Genomic DNA, 22,785 nt, shown 5'->3' with positions numbered 1-22,785 from the left:
GTATGCAGCAGGGTAGAAGAAATTGACTGTTTTTCAGTTGCAGTAACAATACAGTAAGGATCAGGCAAGGTTACACATTATTTGTGGCAGTGAAAGAACTATTTAAAACCCCAAATTGCTCATGGGCTGCTGAAAAGGGATAACATAAAAAACTACGGTGCAACTATTCCATGTTTAACAAATTGCATCTTTATACCAACAGAAGCCCAAAAGCTTCCCTACTATGCCAGCTACAGCAACGTGCGCCTGATGATCCACACGCTTTGCACAAACCACTACCTGGATCTCATCATCACCTTCATCATCTGCATCAACGTCATCACAATGTCCCTCGAGCACTACAATCAACCTCACGTAAGAGATGATTTATGTATGCGAGTGTGGTCTAGCGCTGATGTCTTCATTCCGCTCACACTTCCCCTTTGGTACCTTTTTTGGGGGTGGCGGTGGGGGGTCAAAATATCGGCGATTTTACAAGCTTGTTCTCAGGGGGAAGACATGTGCGGTGCTATTTTAAAACAAATGTTAACTTCATTCATCCCACTGCACCGGCGTCTCCACAAATCTGTAATTCAGGCACATGTCGGCTGTCGCTGCGGCCAATACAATGATCTGTGATTGCACCGCTGAGTTGATGTGAGGGGCTATGCAATGCCCGTTCAATCATCGGTAATGAGGCCTTTTTTGGTAGATCTTTTACATGAGATACCTGATCGAACTTGGTCATGGAGCAAAGTGACACAGAATTAGATACAGTGGATATAGAAATTATATGAACCCTTGTTAAGCTATAAAGTAGACATAGAGATGTAGCGGTATTTAAATGTATTTATTTATTTATTTTTTTAATCGTATCCACACCCACCGAGGAGGACTTCAATCTCGGTTCCTCTACTAGAGGCCTGGGAGTTTGAGAGGTCTGTGTAGGATCTTTGCTGTTCCCAGTATTGCACTCTTCTGCAGGGATGTTGAATTTGTATTCAGAAGAATTGAATTTGTATTAAGAAAACTGAGTGTGGAAATATATAGCATTGAATCTTCAATAAGGATCATATACAGTTTCAGAGAACCTGAGGGAAATTTCATAATTTTAAATTCAGTTTCAAATTTATTGGACTTCAGTTCCAAACTAATAAATTCAAATTGTACAAATCAAGATTCAGTTTCCGATGCAATTATTCAAGTTTAGTGAGTCAAATATAAATTATATAAATGCTTCCAGATCTTCAATAAGGAAACTTAACTTCCTTTTCATTGATGAAAAAAGTCTGTATCCCTTTGTGTGCCTATCACTCATTTTATTGCTTTTAAATTCACAACTGCAACCCTGTTGTAGATCATTTCAAATATTATTATTTTTTATTTTGATAAAATAGTACATACATAATAAACGTGTCTTATTTGAATGCTTAGATTTATTAGATATGTACATCATTTATTTCTTAATAATGGTTTTAATATACTTTTTTATTGGCTTCAAACAAAATGATATTGTTCACGTGCAATGCAGGGAAGTGAGCAAGATCCATTTTCAATCCAGATGGAACTTCTTTGGGGTTTGTTGTTTTTGTGAAAAATATATATAGTGATTTTGAAAGTAAACATATTAGCCTCAAATCATTGTTTTGGGATGAAATTAGAATTTCTAAGTCAGGCTGCATAACTAATATAACTCATGACTATGGTTCCTTTTTCGCTAAGTGGTTGAATGTGGAAGTTTTGCATTTTTATGAATAGATGAGGCTGTGTTCATGCCTCTGGCCTGCCTGCCTGCCTGCCTGCCTTTTAATCTCCAAACAATGGGGACGATTCCAGCACAGTTTCCCCCTGCTTGGTGCAGCTGATACTCCTCCAGCCAAGCTGCACACAGACACACACTCACACTCTTGACTGTCTTTTCCCAGTCTCTAGATCTTGCCCTGAAGTACTGCAATTATTTCTTCACCTCCACTTTTGTGCTGGAATCCATACTCAAGCTCATCGCCTTCGGCTTCCGCCGCTTCTTCAAAGACAGGTGCACGGTGAATTTGTTCATGATTGTGTCATTTATTGCGCGCACGTGCTAAGCTTTACAAAAGTCATTCATTCATATGCGCAATCATCTCGAAATTTCTGTTTCGGGGCGAATTTACTGATTCAGAAAACCTTGCCAAACATTTGACCTTTCAGTGTGTTGCCAGAACTTAAAGGCCCGAGCACAATGGGGCGGATGTTGATAATGTATCACATGTTAATGCATCAAATATATTTTGAAGTGTCACGAGTGGTCACTGTGGATCGTGTTTGTTTGTTTTTCTGGCACGAATGTCTGTCAGGCCACATTAATAGCAGCGAAGGACACACTAACACAAAAGCAGGAATTGTGAGAGTGTAGGTTATTATGCATTATGCAAGACTGACTGCCGATACACATTTTATTTCATCCTTTGGTGAGACTCATTGTGTCAGTCAGACATTGTTCTCTTCTTGCATCTGAGCAAAATCACCTTGTAATAATAAGAAAAAAACAGCTGCTGTGCTCAATCCAGAGCCACTAGTAAAAGAGACTGTTTCATTTACCACGATAAGATCAAGTACAACACAGGGAAGTGAGTAATGTCCATTTTATACGATGATATCAGGCAAGGCTTTTCAACACAAAAGGAAATAATAGAAGTGAGCACATTTAGTTTGAGAATTTACAGTGGAGATTTTTAGAAGAAGTATTGTTGTTTGTCAAAGTGATATTTTGTAAATTGACCAGACCACAGCCAGCTATAAAGTCACAAATAGATTAGCTATAGAGCAGCTATTGATTGCTGGCAAAGGATACAGGGTAGCAAATAGACTGCACCACAAAGACTAAAGTAAAAATTCACATAGCAAAGGGGAAGAAGTGAGTCGATGTTAAACAACTTCTCCCAACCAATAACTAGCACCGATTAGAAAGTAGCACTTGAACACATTGCAGAGACTAAAACTACGGGTAAAACTGTAAGTAGCTTAACACTCACATAAAGTAACTTGAACACCCCATTAAAAGAAAAGGCAACCCCTAAGAAAAAATCTTTGCAATAATGCATTCTATGCGCCTCCATTAGTCTAAACATGGCATTCTGATGAATATTGCATTTGTGGAAGATGAGGTAAGCAGCAACATCCAATCATTGTTAGCCATCACAGAGGCAGCCATTTTGTCACTTTCTGTCAACTGAAAATGACACAATTACTCAGGGCTCAGGTAACGACCAATTGCGGCTCACCTGTTTTCTGAAGCGGAGCCATGATTGGTCGTTAGCAGAGCCCTGAGCAACTGTGATGCCATTTTCAACCAAAAGCAAGTGGCAAAATGGCCGCCCCCTGAGATGGACAAAAACGGTTGATTTTACTGATTCACTCATATACCACAAGCACAGTATTGATCAGAATGACGTGTTTCTAGGGGAGGGGGGGGCATCCAACATATTCTTGTAAAGAAAAATGATGGGTTGACTCCCCCTCCACTAGCACCAGGCCAGAAATCAGCCTTTAAACACACCACAAAGACCATAGCCAGCTATCAACTAGCACAGACGAAAGCCAATCATGTGAGAGTAGCACCGCCTTGAATACAAACTGGCCATATACTATACATGTAAAAAAAAAAAAAAAAAACATGTGTTCTTATGTCAGGTGGAACCAACTGGACCTTGCCATTGTGCTTCTGTCCGTGATGGGCATCACACTGGAGGAGATCGAGATCAGCGCTGCGCTGCCCATCAACCCCACCATCATCAGGATCATGAGAGTACTGAGGATAGCACGAGGTACGCATTTGAATCCGCGGCTAACTTTTCCACAATTTAAACCAACGCTTTCCATAGCCTGCATCCCGCTGGGCCAACGGTGAGCTGTACACGGCAACTAGTTTAAATAACTGGCCAGCTGTCAGTCACTGATTTTGAAGCGATTTCAATTTGTATGCAAACAAAATATCAATATACCATATTTCCTCTTTACTGTATGCGCACACAAACGTGCTGCAAATTAAGAGTGCCGACCGTAGCTTTGTTCTGAGATGTCTCTGTTTAGTTAGCATTAAGGACAAAAAAACCCGAATGCCCTCATTGAATGCATTTCTCTCCCTACACATTTGCACAGTCCTGAAGCTGCTGAAGATGGCGACAGGAATGAGAGCCCTGTTGGACACGGTGGTCCAAGCCCTGCCTCAGGTACACACGCACACACACACACAAACTGTACATGCATTTTCATGCCACCATTCCTTGTCAGTGTGAGCATCCCACTCCCAAACAATACCCAGTATGGTTTCCTACGCTCTCTTTTCTCTCTGTCAGCCAGCTACTTTTAATAGATGGCTCACTCATGCCTCACATTCATACTCAGTCACATTGTGTGTAGTAAAAACACCGGGGGGCTCCCTATACCATTTAACTGTCTACATACGTCATGAAATTAAGATTAAGGAACCTCTGTTTGATAGATGAATTGATCAAAAAGTGTTTCCTAAGATTTGTCTTTATAGAGTGGATCATGTCAGTTACTGAATTAATCAAACACACTCCTCTGGTGGACATGCTCGGTTATGGACAAACAAACTCACAATTTGAACCTGCTGACCATCCAAAAGTAATATGAAGAAACCACGAGAAATTAGTTTTAGGAGGTTAGCGTCAGTCGTGAGGAGAGAGGTTGCACTTTCCTCGTCTTTTTTTTTTTTTTTATTGATCTGTGCTCATTAACACGGAGCCCTTTGCCCTGTCCCAAGAGTGCACAGGGAGGTAATTAAAACCCAGGCTAATTAAACCATTCCAGGGGGTATATCTCACTTTCTTTCTGTTTTGTATAGGTGTGTGTTTGAAGTCTTACAACAGGTGATAGATTTGACCTGCGGTCTGATGACACCATATTTTACTGTTAAAATTAAATGGCAAGCATCCGAAGGTGTTTACCGAAGACATTCCACTGGTCGTGGAGATGGCTTTTTGTGTCCCAAAAAGGATTTTTGTCACTGATTTAAAAAAAAAAAAAAAAAAAAAAAAAAAAAAAAGGCTTTACTTTCTTTCTAGCACATCACGTTTTAGAGATGTTTTCATTTTTGGTTTTAAGTTCGACCTATAAAAGCTTGCATAATACTGATTTAGCTAAATTGAACCTATTGCAAAAAAAAAAAAAAAAAAATTAGAGTCTATCATTGATATAAAAAGAGCTTATCACATATTTAAAGTAGTGTTAAAGCATTTCTAAATCTCAGGGTGAGTAGTTCTGAAAATCTTTGTGATGTTTATTTGTTTCAGGTGGGTAACCTGGGTCTGCTCTTCATGCTACTGTTTTTCATCTACGCCGCCTTAGGAGTAGAGCTTTTCGGAGAACTTGGTGAGTAACCTTTTTGTCAAAACTCACACAAGCGTCTGGGTTAGAACACCTGTTCCTCAGCATGATAGTGCGTTTTCATTGTTGTCTTTTGTAGCAGCCACTTTGTGCACTTTTCAGATGGGAACTGAATATCGCACTACAGTTACGAGAAAAGTGGCATGTTTCAAGGTTGCAGTTTTATTCGGATTGTGTTCAAATTTCGGTGTCCTTAACGTTGCTTTACGTCTTGTCATAAGTCAAAATGGATGTCGCTTGCTTCAATTTTGATGTTTTGACAGATTTTTTACCCTCTAATAGATTGAATCATTATTAAAAGACAGGCAACACTTTAATTTTATCCGACCTTATTAATGGAGCCCGATTGTTCAAATTGTCCACTCTCAGAAACAATTGGAGGTTGGCTAGCATGCATTGTGATTGTCTAGGCATTTCCAGTTTGTAATGAATTCAAGGGAAATCATTTGTTTCAAATCCTTAACCCAGACCTGTTAACCATTTTGAAATTAGGGTTTAAAAACAAGAAAACATTTGTATGACAAAAAAAAGGTTTTCAACACTTCAAATCCGTCAGGTTTGTTGGCCGACTTGAATTTGGCCCATGTAACAAAAGGGGGCATAAAAGTTTCTGTTGAGGTTCACTAAAAGTGAATACTTTGCGTTGCCGCATATAAACGCAAGATGCCTTTCCTTCATCTAATTGCTCCAGATAAAGTATGACTCCAGTGTTTTTCATGCGGGCGTCTAAGCGAATCCAGCTGGTGCTCATTGAATCACATGAAAAGCAACATATTTTCTCTCCATCCTTAAACTCTTTTCATTAGTTCTCTCACAGTTAGCCAACAGGGAATCAAACCACTCTCCAGTGTGCCGAAACAAGTACTGTCCTTAAATGCCACACTACTACTAGAAGATACACTCTTCATCCTGCTAAAGTCCCGCAGTGCTGGAGAAACGTGTCACTTTCTTGAGGTCACGTCTAAGACTATTTTGGGATTCAAGCTCAAGGACAAAATGGGGCAACAGGTTTCATTGCCATTCATCAAAAAAAAAAACGACTTCAAGGCAGCTTACCAGCTGTGAGGTTGCACTGTCTTATGAAGAGCGGCGTGGCGAATTTCTGAAAATAATCTCTTGTGACATCAAACTGTATTTTCCCCTCTTTTCATCATCCCTCCTGCTTGCCGCTCGGCGTCCTCCCTCTTTCCCGACATCCACCCTTCTCACCCTCAGTTTGCAATCAAGACTACCCGTGCGAGGGCATGAGTCGTCACGCTACCTTTGAGAACTTTGGCATGGCCTTCCTGACTTTGTTTCAAGTCTCAACGGGCGACAACTGGAATGGCATCATGAAGGTGCGTTGAATTTTCTGCCTGCTCACTTGTTCAATAGCAGATGGAGCGTGCCACTTACGAATGACTTGGCGTCCGAAAGGATTTAACTCAAATCGTTCAACCAAGCACTGACAAGATGCCCCGAGAGAGACAAAAGACAAACTATCGTTTGTCTTAATCATGACTTCCGATGGAGGAGAAATGTGCTGGCTCGGCGAACGGCTACACAAATTTCCGCTCTGACGGGTCGGGAAGTGACTGTGGCTCATTGCGCACGCACACGAATCACTAATTACCCTTGAACGCGCACCTCCTGCAGCTATCCTCCCTCCCAATGCACTCTTAGGCTACACAGAGGAGGAGAAATGATGTTATGGAGGTGCAGCCAATGTGGATATTGTTTGGCCATCAACCCAATTTGATATAAATCTGTGGACATGATGAGGACAAAGGAGCAGTTTGAAAACTACAGAAAGTGGCCGGTGATTCTGAACATGTAAAAGTGAGCGGTAAAATGCAAATTGCAAAAATAGTGTTGTGGTGTGAAGAAGCTCAGTGAGTAAATATCAGGCTAATCTTACCCCGCCCCTCGTCTAAAGTCATCTGGGATTGGCTCCAGCTCACCCGTGACCATCAACTCATTCACTGCCAGACATTTTCAGACCCTCTTTTACCCTAATGTTTGAAAACAATGAAAAAAAAAAAAAATTCCTTGTGTTGAATGGTTGGACTGTGAAAAGAATAATAAATCCGTCAATGGCAGTGAATGAGTTAAAAGGGCAAGCGCTATAGCAAATAGAAGGAAGTTCAAAAAAGTGGAAATATGATATAAATGTATTACTCTTTTGTGATATGTCTGTTTTAAGAATTGGTGTTCTAAATATAACTCATTGATTCTATGTAATATGTTCTTCTCTAATAGGACACAATATTAGGCACATCTATATGAACTAATGACCTCCAATACATCAAAAATGTTGCCTTTACCAAGAGAAAAATCATCAAAACTCCATATCCTAGAGTAGAGTGTACACATAAAGATTTTTTGTTTGTCTGTTTTCTGAAATATGTTCGTGTTTGCCCACTGATCTTCATCCTCCTCTCCATCCTCTGTGTCCAGGACACATTGCGGGAGTGCCCACCAGATCACGCCACTGATGTGGACTACGCCTGCAATCCCAGCCTTCAGTTTATCTCGCCCATGTACTTTGTCTCCTTCGTGCTCACCGCCCAGTTCGTGCTCATCAATGTGGTGGTGGCCGTGCTGATGAAGCACCTGGACGACTCCAACAAGGAGGCCCAAGAGGAGGCGGAGATGGATGCAGAAATTGAGCTGGAGCTGGCCCAGGGCACCCTCTGTTGCATGGGCGCCCCCGGCTGCGGCGGCGGACGGGTGGAGAAAGGCGCGGTCGCCGCCGGCTCGGCCCCCGGTACCGACGGCCGCAGGAAGGAGGGAGGAGGCCGAGGAGAGATGGGAGCAGGAGGGAGGACGCGCACGTCCGGCAGCGCGCACGCGGTGCCGTACGACGCCGCGGACTCCAACCAGCCGATGTACTCGCCAGCACATGAAGTGAGTGTCTTTCTGCGCGTGTGTGTATGAGTGTGGCTTTGCCTTTTAAAACGTCGAGTCGATCTTTAAAAAAAAAAAAAAAAAAAAAAAAGCAAAAATCAAAACTTTTATTTTTTTATTGGGTAATAATTAACACAGATCTTTGAGTTGCTCTTTAAACGGTTAGAGGTCAGTAGTCCTTTCTAAGGTTAGGGTTAGGCAATTCTTCCCTAATGACTTATTACAATCCACAAAGAGACTCATTATAACTCATTATTACCTTTGTAGCCTCGAAGCTGGAAAGTCCTGATGTGAAAGACAAAAGATCAATAAGATCTACAACCAAAATAAAACAAAGACATACCTTGCTTGTGTATTCTCCGTGTATCTGCTCTAATGTATCGGTGCGGTGCTTTATATTGAGAAAACAAATCAAAATTGTGAATTGCGACGTGATTGATGCCCACAAAAGCGACTCCTTGCCTTTTTTTTTTCATCCAATTGACAGCCATGTTTGATGGTTGTGCTCCCTTATTACAATTCACTTTCTTTGTCTCTTGTATCTTAAATTTTCATTTTATTGAAGCTTTCAGGGCTTGTCCTAGACATCTGCAGGGAGGATATGCTTTGGGGACCTTGATTCATAGAGGATAGACGTAGTCCTAGGATTACACATTGACAAATATATCTTGTACATGAGTACAAGTTTCATCTTCCTGTCTATCAGCATCAAGTTGGCTAAGGTTCATTGGAGGTCACACAAGTCAGTCCTGCATTGCATGAATCGGAGTTTTCAAAGCTCTGAATATCCTTCTCAGCGTTAGCATGAGAAGACGGCGAAATGCGGAGCGGTTCCGATCAGTTGGCTGGACACAGGTGCATGCCTTGTTGGACCCTCCCCCCGCCCCCTCATTGTTTCGCGCAGTCTGCCGCATGTCATTCAGTCCGCGAGTTGCTAACGATATCAACACACGTTGAGATGACTCATCAGCTGCCTTTCGCCTTCACTTCGCAGCTCTACGCGCAGACACATGTGGAGCCATTTTTAGCTCAGCGTTGGCTGATAGAGGAACATATTGCCGACCGGGGAGTAACACGCATCTCGCTAGCGGTCTCTCTCAAGTGATTTGCATTAAGGGATCCGTAATGTATTCAGTCCCAGGGTTTAGTGTGTGTTTTTATATATGAGTGTGTGTGTTTAGTGAAGTAAGACTCAAATGAGCACATCTAACGGTGCTGCAAAATTGTAGAGTCAAAATACTGAAGAAGAAATGCAAAGCGGCCGAGTAGAGAGAAAAGGGAATCTGCTTCCATCAATTTTCCCTCCATGGGGAGATAGGAGATAAGATTAGGGAGTAGGGAAGTAAGCTAAAGTGGAACCTCAAGGATGCTGATCAACCTGCACTTGGAAGCTATTTGGCTTTCAAGAGGAGTCGTTTTACTTGATGTAACTGCGGTCAGGGGAAAAAAGTGATCAATATCACTGTCACGTGACTTTGGCGTCCTCATCTCAATCACTGTCATCGTGAAAATGTAGCAGAATAATAATTCAACTCTCATTGCGATTGGTCAAGCATTTGCACACATTCCGGTACAATTAGAGACATATATATTCTTGAGAATTTTAGTTGAATTCCAAATTGTATCACATTGGACTTTAGAGGTTCTGCTCTATATCGTAATAGCTCGACAAGATGCCAGTGTCTCTTGTTGACACCAGATAGGAAAAGAGTGAATTATATGGAGCTAGCCAAAATACTTATCTTCAGAAAGAACACTTTGTTGATGCGGTCTTTTTTTTTTTTCTACCTATGAGATCAAAAATATAAATTGTTAAGACACACATCTAAATTCTTGGTACTCGACCTGCTTCACAAGGTCATTCCTGGTCATTGTAAATGTGCTTCAATTCTGATAAAACTGAAATTATGTCAACTCTAATCCCTCCGCTGGCAGCCATTTTTAAAAGCTTGTTGTCGCTTGGAGTTTTTACTACATCCAAACCACATCTTAAAATGTCGCCTTGATCTCCCCCAAGCAATCGGATTGGTCCGTTCCTGCGCAGTCCTATCACTTTAGAATCGAGCATCGTGTATTTGTGAAATGACGTCGCCTTAATCCCGTCAATCTACCTCCTTTAAAAGATTATCTTGATTGACTTGATCAGATTTAGTGGTTGCCGAGTGCGCCCGGCAATCGTCTCCGCCTGTGCTAGTTACACAGCAAAGTTTTGGCTGCGATGAAACACTATTGATAGATGGCAGGTAAAAGAAGCCAGTCGGCGTTACGCACACACGGTGAGAAAGGGCAAAGGGAATAGGAGAGGAGAGATAATAGCTCAGGCAGTGACAGTCAGATAGAGGTTGTAATTAATTTCAGCTCTCTCTTTCGCTCTCTCTGTCTCTCAAGTTCAACTCCCAGCAGACGGACCCTATTGTTGTCTAGTAATACAGTTATTAATAGAGGCCAGCACATAGGCCACCGCAGTCAATCAAACATTATCTTTTTATCTCGCCACCTACACAGAACGGACTCTCTTGCAAATGTCTCTGTGATGCGCGTGCGAGACAATGCTGGGCAAAAGGAGGCATTGTAGCGTCATTCAATTGACTGATGTTGCTGGGATTGTGTAATTAATAGAAGGGCTACAGTGAAAAGAATAAGGAGACAGTAAAAATGATAGGAATTACCGGGGGGCGGAATGTTATGAAAGTAAAGTCCAAACATTACTAGTTAAAAAAAAAAAAAAAAATCACACGGAAAAGTCAACTCTGTCGTGTTTTTTTTATTTAAGTATAAAGCTTTTTTATGTAAATATCATTACGTTCTTTTCTGTGTGGTCTCAGTACTCTTTTGCACTCAAGAATTATATGATGATGATGGTTTATTTTAATACATTGGTGTGAGTCAGAAATATGACTTTTGCACAGCTTGTTTAAAAATTAAAATGTGAGTGTGCATGAATTATTGAACAAAGGCAACAAACGCCCTGTTCATATGCATTTCAATATTCTCAATAGAAAACACTGTAAATGACACTATCGCTATTACAAATGTCAATCCTTTATTTTCTATCTTATGGATCAATAATTATATCTTGATACCTAGCATGCTTTAGGTCCATGCAAAGTCCAAAGAGATAATGTCTGAAAGGAAACAAGAGCCCACACTTCTGAAATGAATGACGCTTGAATGAAATGGTGAAGGGAACTTATGACATGCAGTAAAAATTGGAGAATTTATTTTGAAGTCATTTCCTTGACTGCATATTCCCTGGTTGAACTCGTCTAGTTTCTGGCGAGAAAAGCCAGTCTGACCGAGTCTTAATTGCTACTAATGCCCGGTGCACAAACATTTGGTCGAATCTCAAACTGTTATGTCAAGGTATTGCACAAACTAAATGAGGTGATGTATCCGATGTAATTTCACCGTTTTCCATGCTCCGGCCTTTGAGAAGAAAAAAACTGGCTAATGAGGGTTTAAAGCGCTCATGTGGTGGAATTCGTTTTATCCAAAGGGAAAATTTGATCTGGTGTGGATTATGTGTGTGATGAAGAGTGTCTCTCTTATTCCTTTGGTGAGATTAAAAAAGAAAAAGAAAAAAAAAAAAAGAGGGATTCTTTATGACAGTGAGTTTGTATCTTTACATGCACAAAGGCATTTTTGGGACCCTGACGGCTGTCTTTGCATTTCCCTGCGTGTTCTTTGTCCTCGCATGTCGGCATGTGCACACCTTTTGTGCCTGCGTGCAATTCTGGTCTGCTGGCCCGCGTCCCGTGTGTGTTTGTCCCCGTGTGTGTACGCATGTGTGCGTGTATATGTGCGTGCGTGTGTGTGTGTGTGTGTGTGTTCCAGGAGAGCCAGTGGTTGGACAGCGTATCTCTCCTGATCAAGGATACATTAGAAGGGGAGATGCTGATGATCGACAATCTCTCTGGTTCTGTCTTCCACCATTACTCCTCCCCTCTACCCATCTGTAAAGACCGCAGGGGCCACCCACAAGAGGTACCACCCTCATGTGACGTTAACACGTGCACAAATGCAGCACATGCACAGGAGCAGAACCACTGGCCTCCCTTTTGGGTTCAAAATGTGCAATGGTGGTAGGCTATCTTCCGCTGTTTGTTAGAGAAAGAACACTCGTTTTGGTTTTTTTTTAAACTGATATCTGATATAATATATCAAGTAGTGTTTTCAGCTTTCTACTGTGCATCATTTAAAATAATCAGTTTCTCACTCAAACTGCTCTCATAATTAAACCTTAATTTCCTCGATAGTAACTATAGTTTTAACTTTTTAACATTTAGGCACAAAATTAAAAAAAAAAAAACTATCATACCTATGATTTATAATGGATCCAATTTTTTAACATTTATAATCGTGGCAAGAGCGAAACAAAGTTAACCAATGTAAAATGTAAATGCGACAATTCACTCCGCCTATACATTTGCTTATTTTACTTCCATTGTGATCTTTTCCAAAAACTCGAAGAAACTGAGCACATCTGGGGATCTATTTTCATTGCCGGCGTAGGTCCTGCACGTGGCGTGGCAAATATCTGCACAGAGGCGGGTTGGACCCAATGTTGGTAATTTCGCAGATTGGCGGAGGGTTGTGCCACAGTGGAAGTGGTAACAGCCGTTTTCAGTCATGGCCAATCAAAGTGGCTCTTTTTATTCCCTTTAAATGCGGCGAGCTAGTTGTGCACTCGACATGGCGGAAGCACACTGCCCTACACGCAGGTTTCTCACCCCAGTTAGTGTGGGATTGCACCATCTGAGCTGAGGTTCGGCTGCTTGCTGCCTCATTTATCTGAACAGAAAATAGGCAAATTCAGCAATTTTACCTATGTCGTTGATATTATAGGAAACAAAAAGAAACTCAATAGAAAGCACAGACCAGAAAATTATAATTGAAAAAAATCTTTTTTTTTTCTTTTTTCTTTACTCTTCGTGATGCAGGTGAGGCCCACCCTCCCCTGCCTCCCCTGACCGCACGACCTTGATGTACACCATACACAAACATATTTGAGATTTTATATATGACCAGTGGGTAAAACGGTCACACTTACACACACACGCACACACACATAGGGAACAGCATTTGAGCACAGTCCGTTACACACTTCGGGCTTCATTGATCTCATGAAGCGTAGTGAATGGAAAGCGTTTGCAGGCTTAAGAAGCATGTCCATGTCAGAGTTAATTTCAGCCTGTTTGCATTGTGCGCTATCAACTTTCCACACGAGCTGACATGTAGATGAATGAGGCCCACAGCATGTAAGCTCCCCTAACATGCATGTGCGCAACACTCTCCTACTACTCGTGGGTTGTTTTGTTGACAGCAGGTTGCGCATACGAGATCCAACTTACCAACGTGTTGTCCTGTGCCAGTCTTGTCCGTCACTGTGACAAAGTGCGGCGGGCCAGCTCAGAAGAAGCAATAACTGGCCTCAACACCTCCTCACCTGTCAGTGCTGTTTTCTACCTGTCTGCTGATGCTGTCAAACCATCAATCTGCCCTCAACCACTCCCCCACCCCTCCCCTCCATATTTCTTCTTCCCTTTGGTCCATCTATCTCTGCTGTATTAACCTCTATCGGTGTGTCTGTGTGTGAGAAGGTGGGTGTTCCTCAGACAGCGTCCGTCATCGCCTAGAGTCATGTGCACCTTTTTGTTTTTTGTGTTTGCGGGGGACACGACAAAAGGTGCTTTGGGACGCAATATCCATCAGGGTACCGCCTAATGAGGACGTGGGATCGTCCCCAGAGTGAGGCTGACTGCATTTCAGTCCGCGGGGAGCGGCGGTGGGGGGGGGGGGGGGGGGGCTGTTGTATGGTGCAGTGAAGGTGTTTGCTTTCATTTATTGCCTATGAGAGTCTCTCCACGCTGCACACACGTGCGCAACATGTCTTGGGGGGGTTATTTGTGGAAGACATCATCTTATGAGAGGCGCCATTAGTTTCAAAAGCTGCTTTTAAAAGGTTTACCAAGCGGAACAAATGACAACATAAAAGGTAGGGCAAAGAAAACAGCAAAAATAGCATTTTACAGGTAAGAGCATAAGTGAATGTGACGTCTTTATTACAAATGCATGAATATATGCGGGTAATGTGGTCAAAAATGGTGTAAATTTTGCATATCTTGCTTCTGTTTTATGTTAAGGGGAATAGATTTGTTTGAACTATTTGTTCCATAACAGCTGGTTGAATTCCAAGTTGTTGTAATGCCAGAACAATTTTCACATGGAAAGAAATCTGAAGTTGTTTTTTTTACCCCAAGCTTATTAAGATGTTGCCGACAAAACTCTTTCAACTCTACAGGCAATGTTTGAAGTAATATTTTCTCATTTAAATTTGCCATACCAAATTTAGCCTCGTCAAGAGTTTTGTCAGATTTGGGTTGGATGGGGAAAAAAATGACTGCTTTGTAGTTTGTATTTTTTTATTTTATTTTTTTTTTTTTTAATGAATTAACCTTTGCTTCCTAGCCACTTTGAAATGATGGCAAAATATTGTGTGGGACATGCAGTGGTTGTGTGAAATGTGTCATGGCAGGACAGCTGTACCACAGTGCTTAACTTGATGATTTGCGATTGAGTTCTGCCGAGAACACACCGGATGATCAAACTGTCAACATCTGCTGTGGCAAATTCAAGCTCAGTGGCATTGTAACTAACGAGTGTCGCATTAGCCTCTCTCTTTGCACCGATGTGTTGCAAATGCAGTTTAATACTGGATGTGTGGAGTAATGGGTGTGTAGCAGATGAGGTTAATTACACAATCTGCTCAAGTCTTGTGAACCTTTACCTCCCAGACTGGGACATCAATAACTGAGGTGGCTTCCTTACACCAGATCAGGATGGCGGAGATTGAGCAGGCTTCGCTGAAGTCAGAGCAACTCTCGAACAAGTCGTCTTCTCCCGCCCTCCCTGATGACCTCAGCTTGGACGAGCACACGGCCTACCAGCTGCTCGTGCGAGAGAGCAAGGTTGGTGGTGAGATAAGTGAGGTGAGAGCAGAATAAAGTCTGGAAAATGTTGCCATCCTTCTTTAATGAGGTATAAAATATTCAAAGCAAACATCCAGCACTCATCTAGTATGTTGTGTATCATTACAGAAGCTACAAGTCTCTCCTTGTAATAGAAGCTGGCTATTTAATGCGTGCTCATAATCTTCAGTAAACACTTTTGTTTAATTGTGCAAATCACTCTTGAGATAAACTCGCCTATTTAGTGGTGTGTGTTCACAGTCAACAAAGGTTAAAACAAAGGCCAGTCTCAGGCCAAATACGGATAGAAATATTGTCAGAGTGTAATTCCAAAACGATTACGTTTGATGGAGATGGTTACTGATGGTTTACTTAGAGTGGCGGAGCTAGATTTTTATCCTATCTCAGGGGTCCGCAAAACAAAAAATTCTACAAATCCAAAATATTCCCCAGAAAACACTGTTCAACATTTACTATATGTTCTTTAGGGAGAATGGAGGGAAATGTGGGAAAAGAAATCCTGGAAAAATCAGAAAATCAATTATCTGGCCTGGCACCTGAGACCTAAGTCCCAGCAGTGTTTACTCTCTTGACTCCCGTGCAGGCAACATGAGCTCAGTTCCCATTCAGTGACGGAGCGAATGGTTTTTTGGCTAATTATGTGCCCTGTGATCGACTGGCATTGAGTCCATGATGTGCCCCTCCTTTCGCCTGAAGTCATCTGACACAGGCTCCAGCTCTCCGCAACACTGAACAGGATAAGTGGCGCAGATGATGGATGACATGACTTTTGGAATCAGGCCTACTTAGGGCAAGAAAAATCAGTGAAAAATATTTCCATAATTCCAAGGACATGTTTATGTGCGCGCTATTTCATAGAAATCAATCAAGTGGTGAAATGACACAATGCAAGGTGGGGAATAAGTGCACACAACTGTGAACGTCGCCATAAATTTTGAAATAGAGCTCATCCTTAGCGATTACATTGGCCTGCTGCTTAGCAACGGCTTCATTAGTAAGAGAATCAGTACATTTTAGAATGACGGTAATTTAGAAGTTAATCTCATCCTTTGTGAGACATGATGCACTTCTAATAAAAAAAAAATATAAAAAAGGAATTATTCATTTGCTGTGACATTCTGGACAATTCCATACTTTTAACTATGTGCAACCAATTTGGTCAACCCAGTATGCACAAAGCAATGTCCATAAACGCAAGCTTGGACAAGGTTGGTGTGGAAGAATCTGACTGGCCCTTGAGCTCGAACGCATCAAACACTTTTGAGACGGACCGGACCAGATATTGGCGTAGAGCAAGATTACAACATCTTGTTATTCATGTGGAACTACAGTACAGTGTGATATCATGTATGCCTTTCGGTATTGCGTGGCCATGCTGCCTTCCACTACATTCCAAACATACAGTGAGCACTCCAACAACAACTGCATCATCATATTGGTGTTATTCCTCCAAGCATTAATTTGTATTTGGCATGTCTGTCCTGCTTCCCCGTGAGGGTAAACACTAACATTACCCTGGGGCCTACTGGTTTGTTTCTGTATTCGTTCCAGAAGGCAATAACAAATGACCATTAGGAGTGTTTTAATGACTGCTCTGCTCTCTTGTGAACTATAAACCTTCACTTTCTAGAGTATATGTCTTTATTTATTTTTATCGGTTGTAGAGCTATCTTGGCCTTCAGGGCGTACTCACACTAAGCAACGTATGTTGTCTTTCCACTTGACACCTAGTTCTAGTGCTCTGATATTAGCAAGTTTGGGACACCTGTTTGTTTGTTTTTTTTCACTTATGCCACGTAAACAATTACGCCCTTTTCCATGTTTTTACTGACCTTCACACGTAAATGTCACAGTGCAGAGTGGAAAAAATGCTATTCTATTTAAATAACTGGCTGAGCCTTCTTTGGTAGCAGTACCTCAAGAAATTGTGGCCCATTCCTCGTTACAAAACGTTCGGATCAATGATATTCTCTATCCGTAACGGACGGACGCTCGTTTTGCTGGCGAATGATGGGAAACCTTTTAAAAATAATGGACTGACGAATGACAGAAGAGGGTTTTCATCCGCCAATCTAATCGTTACTAAGCGCATCCGTCAGTCACGGTCCGGCAGTCCGTCTTGAAACCTTCTCGGGAATAAATCTCTCCGTCAGTCCTCCAGAGTTGCGATCCCGAGTGGCTCTCATGCTGCACCCTGTTCCTTGTTTGGAGTTTTCTTATGTGTGTGCACCTCTCCTCCTCCTTAATTGGCAAGTACTACTTGTTTCTGGATAGCAAGATAAGCCCTGCAATCAGCAAACATTTCTCTGCAATCACAGCTCATTAAAGAAAGTGCAGAAGTGAGGAAAAAGAGTGCAACCACACAAAGCCAGTTTCGATCTTGGCTGTTTTTTATTGTGACATTCATGGCACTACGACTAGTTCAGTGAGAGAAAACACACTATCCAGTTTATGACGAGATGACAGCATTTTCAGACAAACACATACTGTACTTCGGAAAACTGGTGTGAAAATATTAAAACTCGTGGTTGGTTAAAAGGGATTCAAAAACACCAATTTACTGCATCTCTGTGTCCAGTGGAGTAGCATGACTTAATTAAATCTTAAATCACTCCAATACATGAATTCGTGGAGTGTTTCTTTACAAAGTGTCCTCGTCAACCACTGGCCAGGCATTTTCACTTATTTGTGTTGTGCATAAAATGGCTGGAATCATAAAGCACAACTCGATCCATTCCTCTCAGCAGAACAATTATATGCACTCACAAAGTTAACACCTGACATTTATTGTGATAATGCATACCATTAAAATAACAAATACAAAGTCAGATTTTAATAATCACTGCTTTATTTGACAAGTGCCGATATGAAAAGAGCACAAGAATAAAGTGTAATTAAAGTTCTGAGAATTCTTTTTTACAGCATGCAATTCTGAACTTTAATAATCACTTTGAGGGTAATGCCCATTCCTCGGGCTAATTTCAGTTGTTATGATGGCGCACTTTAAAAAATGAATGACTGTATCGGAAAAGACTATCTCCTCAGTTCCAGGTCATCTCCCCCCTTCCAGGCAAAGTGCAGCAGCGGATCCTGCAGCTCTGAAGAAGCGGCAGGGGGAGGAAGTCAGCAGGTCCACCAGACGGTTGTCCAGAGCCAGATCCAAGGGCTTGGCCATTTCTCCAGGACCCTCTGCAAAGTAGAGATGGAAACTGTTCTACAGGATCTTGAAATGCAAACAAATTCGCCAAATATGTGCTCATCTTACTACAGCCCAAGTGAGTACATTCAATCAATTATGTGCATATTTTCAGGTATAAATGGGCAGCGAGTGTAAATGTGTGCTCTTTGCACGCCATAGTAAACCATGTACAAAATGAAATGATTGCCTTAAGAGCCTCATAAAGAGCCAGGAAGCTTTTAATACATTAACAAATGCCTAAAAGCATTAAGCAACAGCTCAGTCGTAGACCGCATCGCAATTGGATGAAATTGTTTCCTTTTCGAGGTGCTGTTTCCGGCGTCGGCAACAAAGAGAGAAACACCGAGGGGAAAGAAGAAGCCGGCAGCGTCTCGCCGCTGCTCCCCCTGCCTGCTGAGTTCTTCCACTCGACGGGAGCAGCCATCCCAGCACCTCCCCGCAGCAGGAGCCTGAGGTTGTCAAGAGGCCTTAGGTTGACCTCCCCAGCTTCATGGGCTGCATTCCGTTCTCCTGGAGGCCATAGCAAGATGCTGTGTAGTCAGGTAGGGGGGGGCGCGAGGGGAAACGGGAGCATGAACAACTGTTGTTATCAAAGAGCAGACATAATAAGATACAATAATGTAAAGAAATCAGCACAACCCAAAACGACTCGTTAAACTCGCACTGTGATTTCTTTCCCAACTCTTGCATGCGTCCGCAGTATCCATCCCACAGTGATTCGTCACTCGCCACTGGCAGCTCTGAAGGCAGCCTCCAGACCACCCTGGAAGAGGGACTGAGCTTCAGCATCTCTCCACCACAAAACATTGACTCGCCAGCAACTCCTTTACCACATGAGTGCCCGCTCCGTGAAGACAACACTAGCATTTCTTCCCCGGTCCAGACCCTGAGACTGAGGCCGAGCCCCTCATCGGCTCTAACCCTGCAGGCCACTGTTGGCCAACAGCGGAGCCAAAGCAGCGGGCGAGGTAGCACAAGCCCGGGCTTCACACGGGAGGACTCCATTGACCCTTCTGATGAGGACCTGGGCATAGTTATCGGCTCCTCTATTGGTGGTTGTGGGTCCAGTCAAGCGGGCAACAGTGAACACTTGTCGGAGACAATGAGCAGCTTGTCACTGACATCACTGCTGTCACCCAGTTCCTTAGCATCTCCTGGAGGAGCGGTGAAAAAGTGCAATAGCACGGGAAGCCTGGACCAAGGGGGTATGCTGTTGTCATCCAGGGGAAGAGAGACCCGCAGGGAGATTCTAGGCCTGGAGATTATGGACCCCCAGGGTTTCTTGGCCAACCCCTGGTCGGGGGTATTAGCCGAGGCAAGGAGAGGAGACGGAGATGAAATTGGAGACGGATCGCAAGGGTTCCGAGGGAAAAGCTCAAGCCAAACAACAGTAGGGCCTTTTCGCAAAAACAGATGAAACCTACTGGGAACTTTTTGTCCACGTTCCTTGGAAATGAACCCTTCGTTGTCCCTTGCACTCTCTTTTCCCACGAATGCAAGAGAGGCTTGCCTGTATTTCCAACCCTCATCTTTCCCCCACGGACCCCTCTCTATACATTTGTGATCAACCGAAGACCTGTTTTGTGCAATTGTGCAACCTAAGAAGCCGGTCTTGGTTTTGCTGCAGTGCACCGGTGAGGTCGTAGCCAGCAAAGTTGGGGCCCAGGGGCTAAGGATCGGCGCGGGTTCAATGAGAGGAACTAGGTAGCCTGTTATTCCAGGTAGATGTCCAGAGCTTAAACAAGCGTTTAAACTCAAACAGACACGAGAGCCTCGGCTCCTTATCTCCAAGCCGGGTCATGTTCGCTGATCCTGAAAATGCAAAAATGAAAGTATCCAAACCGAAATAGCTACCCATGCCAACAGATACTGTTGTGAGGCAGTGCAACAGGTAAGTTGGAACAAAGCTTCCAGATGACGGAATATACATTAGCAAGGCTAAAGGTCGGCGATAGGGACGGGAATGTCAGGTCAGTTGTTTGGCGGGGAAGGCAGAAAGCGGATCTAATATCCATCTGTTCCGACAGACGGAAACAACGGGTCCCGCTCTCTCTGGCTCGAGCCCTTCTGCTGACATCACAGGAAAGTGTGGGGTGGAGGAGAGTTCACCGATGTGGGTGGGTTGTCTGAGAGTGCACTGCCTCAGGTATCCAAGGCATTGAATGAAATAGCTCTCATATATTCAGCAGCGTGTTTTGAAAAGGGGGGTGAGTTGTACCAGATCAGATTGCCAAGGCATGACATGAACTTGGTGTGATTTGTAATTGTTTTCTTTTTTTATATACATATATAAATATCTCAAGCATCTCTCACTAGATGGTTTGGACCTTATAGCCAGTGAGATTTAAAGCACACTCCTTTTGACAGTACTTCCTCTCACAGTGTTGAAGAGTTTGAGATGCAATGACAATACCACAAAGGTTGCAAGGGACCTTAACTTGCATGATGGAAATGCATTTAACTTAATCAAAATTTTTACGTATATACAAGTGTGTGTCCAGATGTCAGTGTCGGGTGATGACCATGTGATTTCTATTCCACTATTTTTGTAGGAAAGAGAATAGGCACATGCAAATCGCGGCCATTACCTCGCTCCCGTTTTAAGTCCATTCCGACGCCTCACGTCATTTTGTCCGCCAGTGGCTTCCAGTTTTATAACATTTTTTTAAAGTGTGCAAAACAATGAAGCAAAAAATTTGAAATTGCTTGAAATCGTTCCTTCCTTCATATCTCTTAACAAAACAGTGAGTCCTCTCTTTTTTTTTTTTTTTTAGTTAGTATACGATGAGTCATAGCAGATGGGAGCAGCCATGTTCACTCAAGCATAATGCTCATGGACATATTGTTTCAGTCTGGTTTTGCAATTCTGTGTTTATGTTTATTATTGAAATGTCACCCAGATTAACGAATATCTCCTTTGCTACCCATCTGCTGTTGTAGCAATGCAGCATAACACTGAGCACAAGTGTCTTTTAATGCAAAATGACTTTGGTGGGGTTTTGCCACACGCTTAATCACTTCAAGCCTAAAATGAGATGAACTTTAAGCCTGGTTTTTAGAGCTTACTTGTGTTAAAATCATAACCTTGATTCTGAATTTATCCCAAAATAATGAGGTGGTGTAAAAACAATCTTTTTTTCTTCCCCCATCACTCATGTATGCGCGTGCCAGCGTGCATGTTTGTTACATGACATCAGGTGAGGTGACTGCATTTTCCTGATGTTTCTGTCAGTGAACTGTGTCATGGTGATGAAGATGATGATGATAATGATGATGACGATGACTGAGAGTTAAGGTTGAACGCAGAACAACCAAGGGCTGTTTTAGCTTGAAAGGTTTATCCTCCTTGTCTTTTCTGAGACAAATGTCAATGAATATGGCAACAAAGGTTAAAGCCTGACTACACAGCAATAAATGTTCAATGTGTATGCCCTGATTAACTGATGTCAATGTGATTTTTAATCGTCTTCTTACTTTGCATTTTTTCAACAGTACTCATTTCTTTTGCCTTCTTACGATCAGTTATTGTGCCTTCAGTAATTTGAATTTCACTTTTGGGCATATATTATAAAGGCCCGGCCTAGACGGACTACACAGGTTCATAGAAATTCTTCTATAAATTCTATACGTTTTGTATGTATATATATATTTTGGTCTAAATTACATGGGTGTAATGAATTCATAACTAACATTCATAAAATGAATTCAGTTATTAAAAAAAAAAAAAGCAAAAAGAGCCATGCCAACAAAAATGTTCATTTTTTGAAGCTTAAGTCTTAAACGGGCTGATAAAGGCTGCATGTGATGTCCCATTACGATAACTATTACACTATTTCCTATTTGCCCTCATGCGCAAACACGCATACTGTACATCACTGCTGAGTACAGAAACGGCATCCAGTAATCCATCAGGACAAAGTGCCCTGGGGGGTTGTCTTAAAGCATTGATGGTATCAGTCTCTGCTGAGAAAAAACCAGCATGTGAATGTGGCACAACAAAAGGATTGTGGTGTCATTGGGATGAGCTGCTTGCATAAGATACTGGACTGTAAATCAACAATTTTAAATAGTGATGTTCAATACCGACAATTTTCCTTCCGAGCCGATACTGAGTCAAATTCAAGATGGTATCGGCGATAGATATTTTGTGCTAATATATATATATATATATATATATATATATATATATATATATATATATATATATATATATATATATATATATATATATATATATATATATATATATATATTCTTTTAATGAAACGTTTGGGGTTGACTTCCCCTTTTACTGAACCAGAACAAAAGATGTGATCTGAACCGAACTGTGGATTTTGTGTG

At 42.1% G+C, this 22,785-nt stretch overlaps 1 protein-coding gene across 4 annotated transcripts in view; it reads left to right on the top strand.

Moving 5' to 3' along the window:
• cacna1ia (calcium voltage-gated channel subunit alpha1 Ia) overlaps window positions 1–21,880 on the top strand; it is a 114,570-nt gene extending 92,690 nt beyond the window's left edge. For 3 of the 4 annotated variants that reach the window (XM_086054986.1, XM_086054985.1, XM_086054984.1), the window contains 12 exons: window positions 203–354; window positions 1,905–2,014; window positions 3,652–3,785; window positions 4,120–4,190; window positions 5,277–5,355; window positions 6,586–6,707; window positions 7,807–8,256; window positions 12,091–12,240; window positions 15,090–15,224; window positions 18,316–18,520; window positions 18,751–18,986; window positions 19,145–21,880. In XM_086054986.1, the coding sequence (XP_085911112.1) occupies window positions 203–354; window positions 1,905–2,014; window positions 3,652–3,785; window positions 4,120–4,190; window positions 5,277–5,355; window positions 6,586–6,707; window positions 7,807–8,256; window positions 12,091–12,240; window positions 15,090–15,224; window positions 18,316–18,520; window positions 18,751–18,986; window positions 19,145–19,861 (2,561 nt within the window). In that variant the 3' untranslated portion in view covers window positions 19,862–21,880. The remainder of the gene's footprint in view (window positions 1–202; window positions 355–1,904; window positions 2,015–3,651; window positions 3,786–4,119; window positions 4,191–5,276; window positions 5,356–6,585; window positions 6,708–7,806; window positions 8,257–12,090; window positions 12,241–15,089; window positions 15,225–18,315; window positions 18,521–18,750; window positions 18,987–19,144) is intronic. The other variant, XM_086054987.1, reaches the window with a different exon arrangement.
• The last annotated feature ends 905 nt before the right edge of the window (window positions 21,881–22,785 follow it).

This window comes from Filicampus tigris, chromosome 16, assembly GCF_054856515.1.
Source record: "Filicampus tigris isolate MCC_2025a chromosome 16, RoL_Ftig_1.0, whole genome shotgun sequence".
Classification (NCBI taxonomy): Eukaryota; Metazoa; Chordata; class Actinopteri; order Syngnathiformes; family Syngnathidae; genus Filicampus; species Filicampus tigris.
The sequence above is the reverse complement of the archived record's forward strand: the minus strand, read 5'-3'. Positions and strand labels throughout refer to the sequence as shown.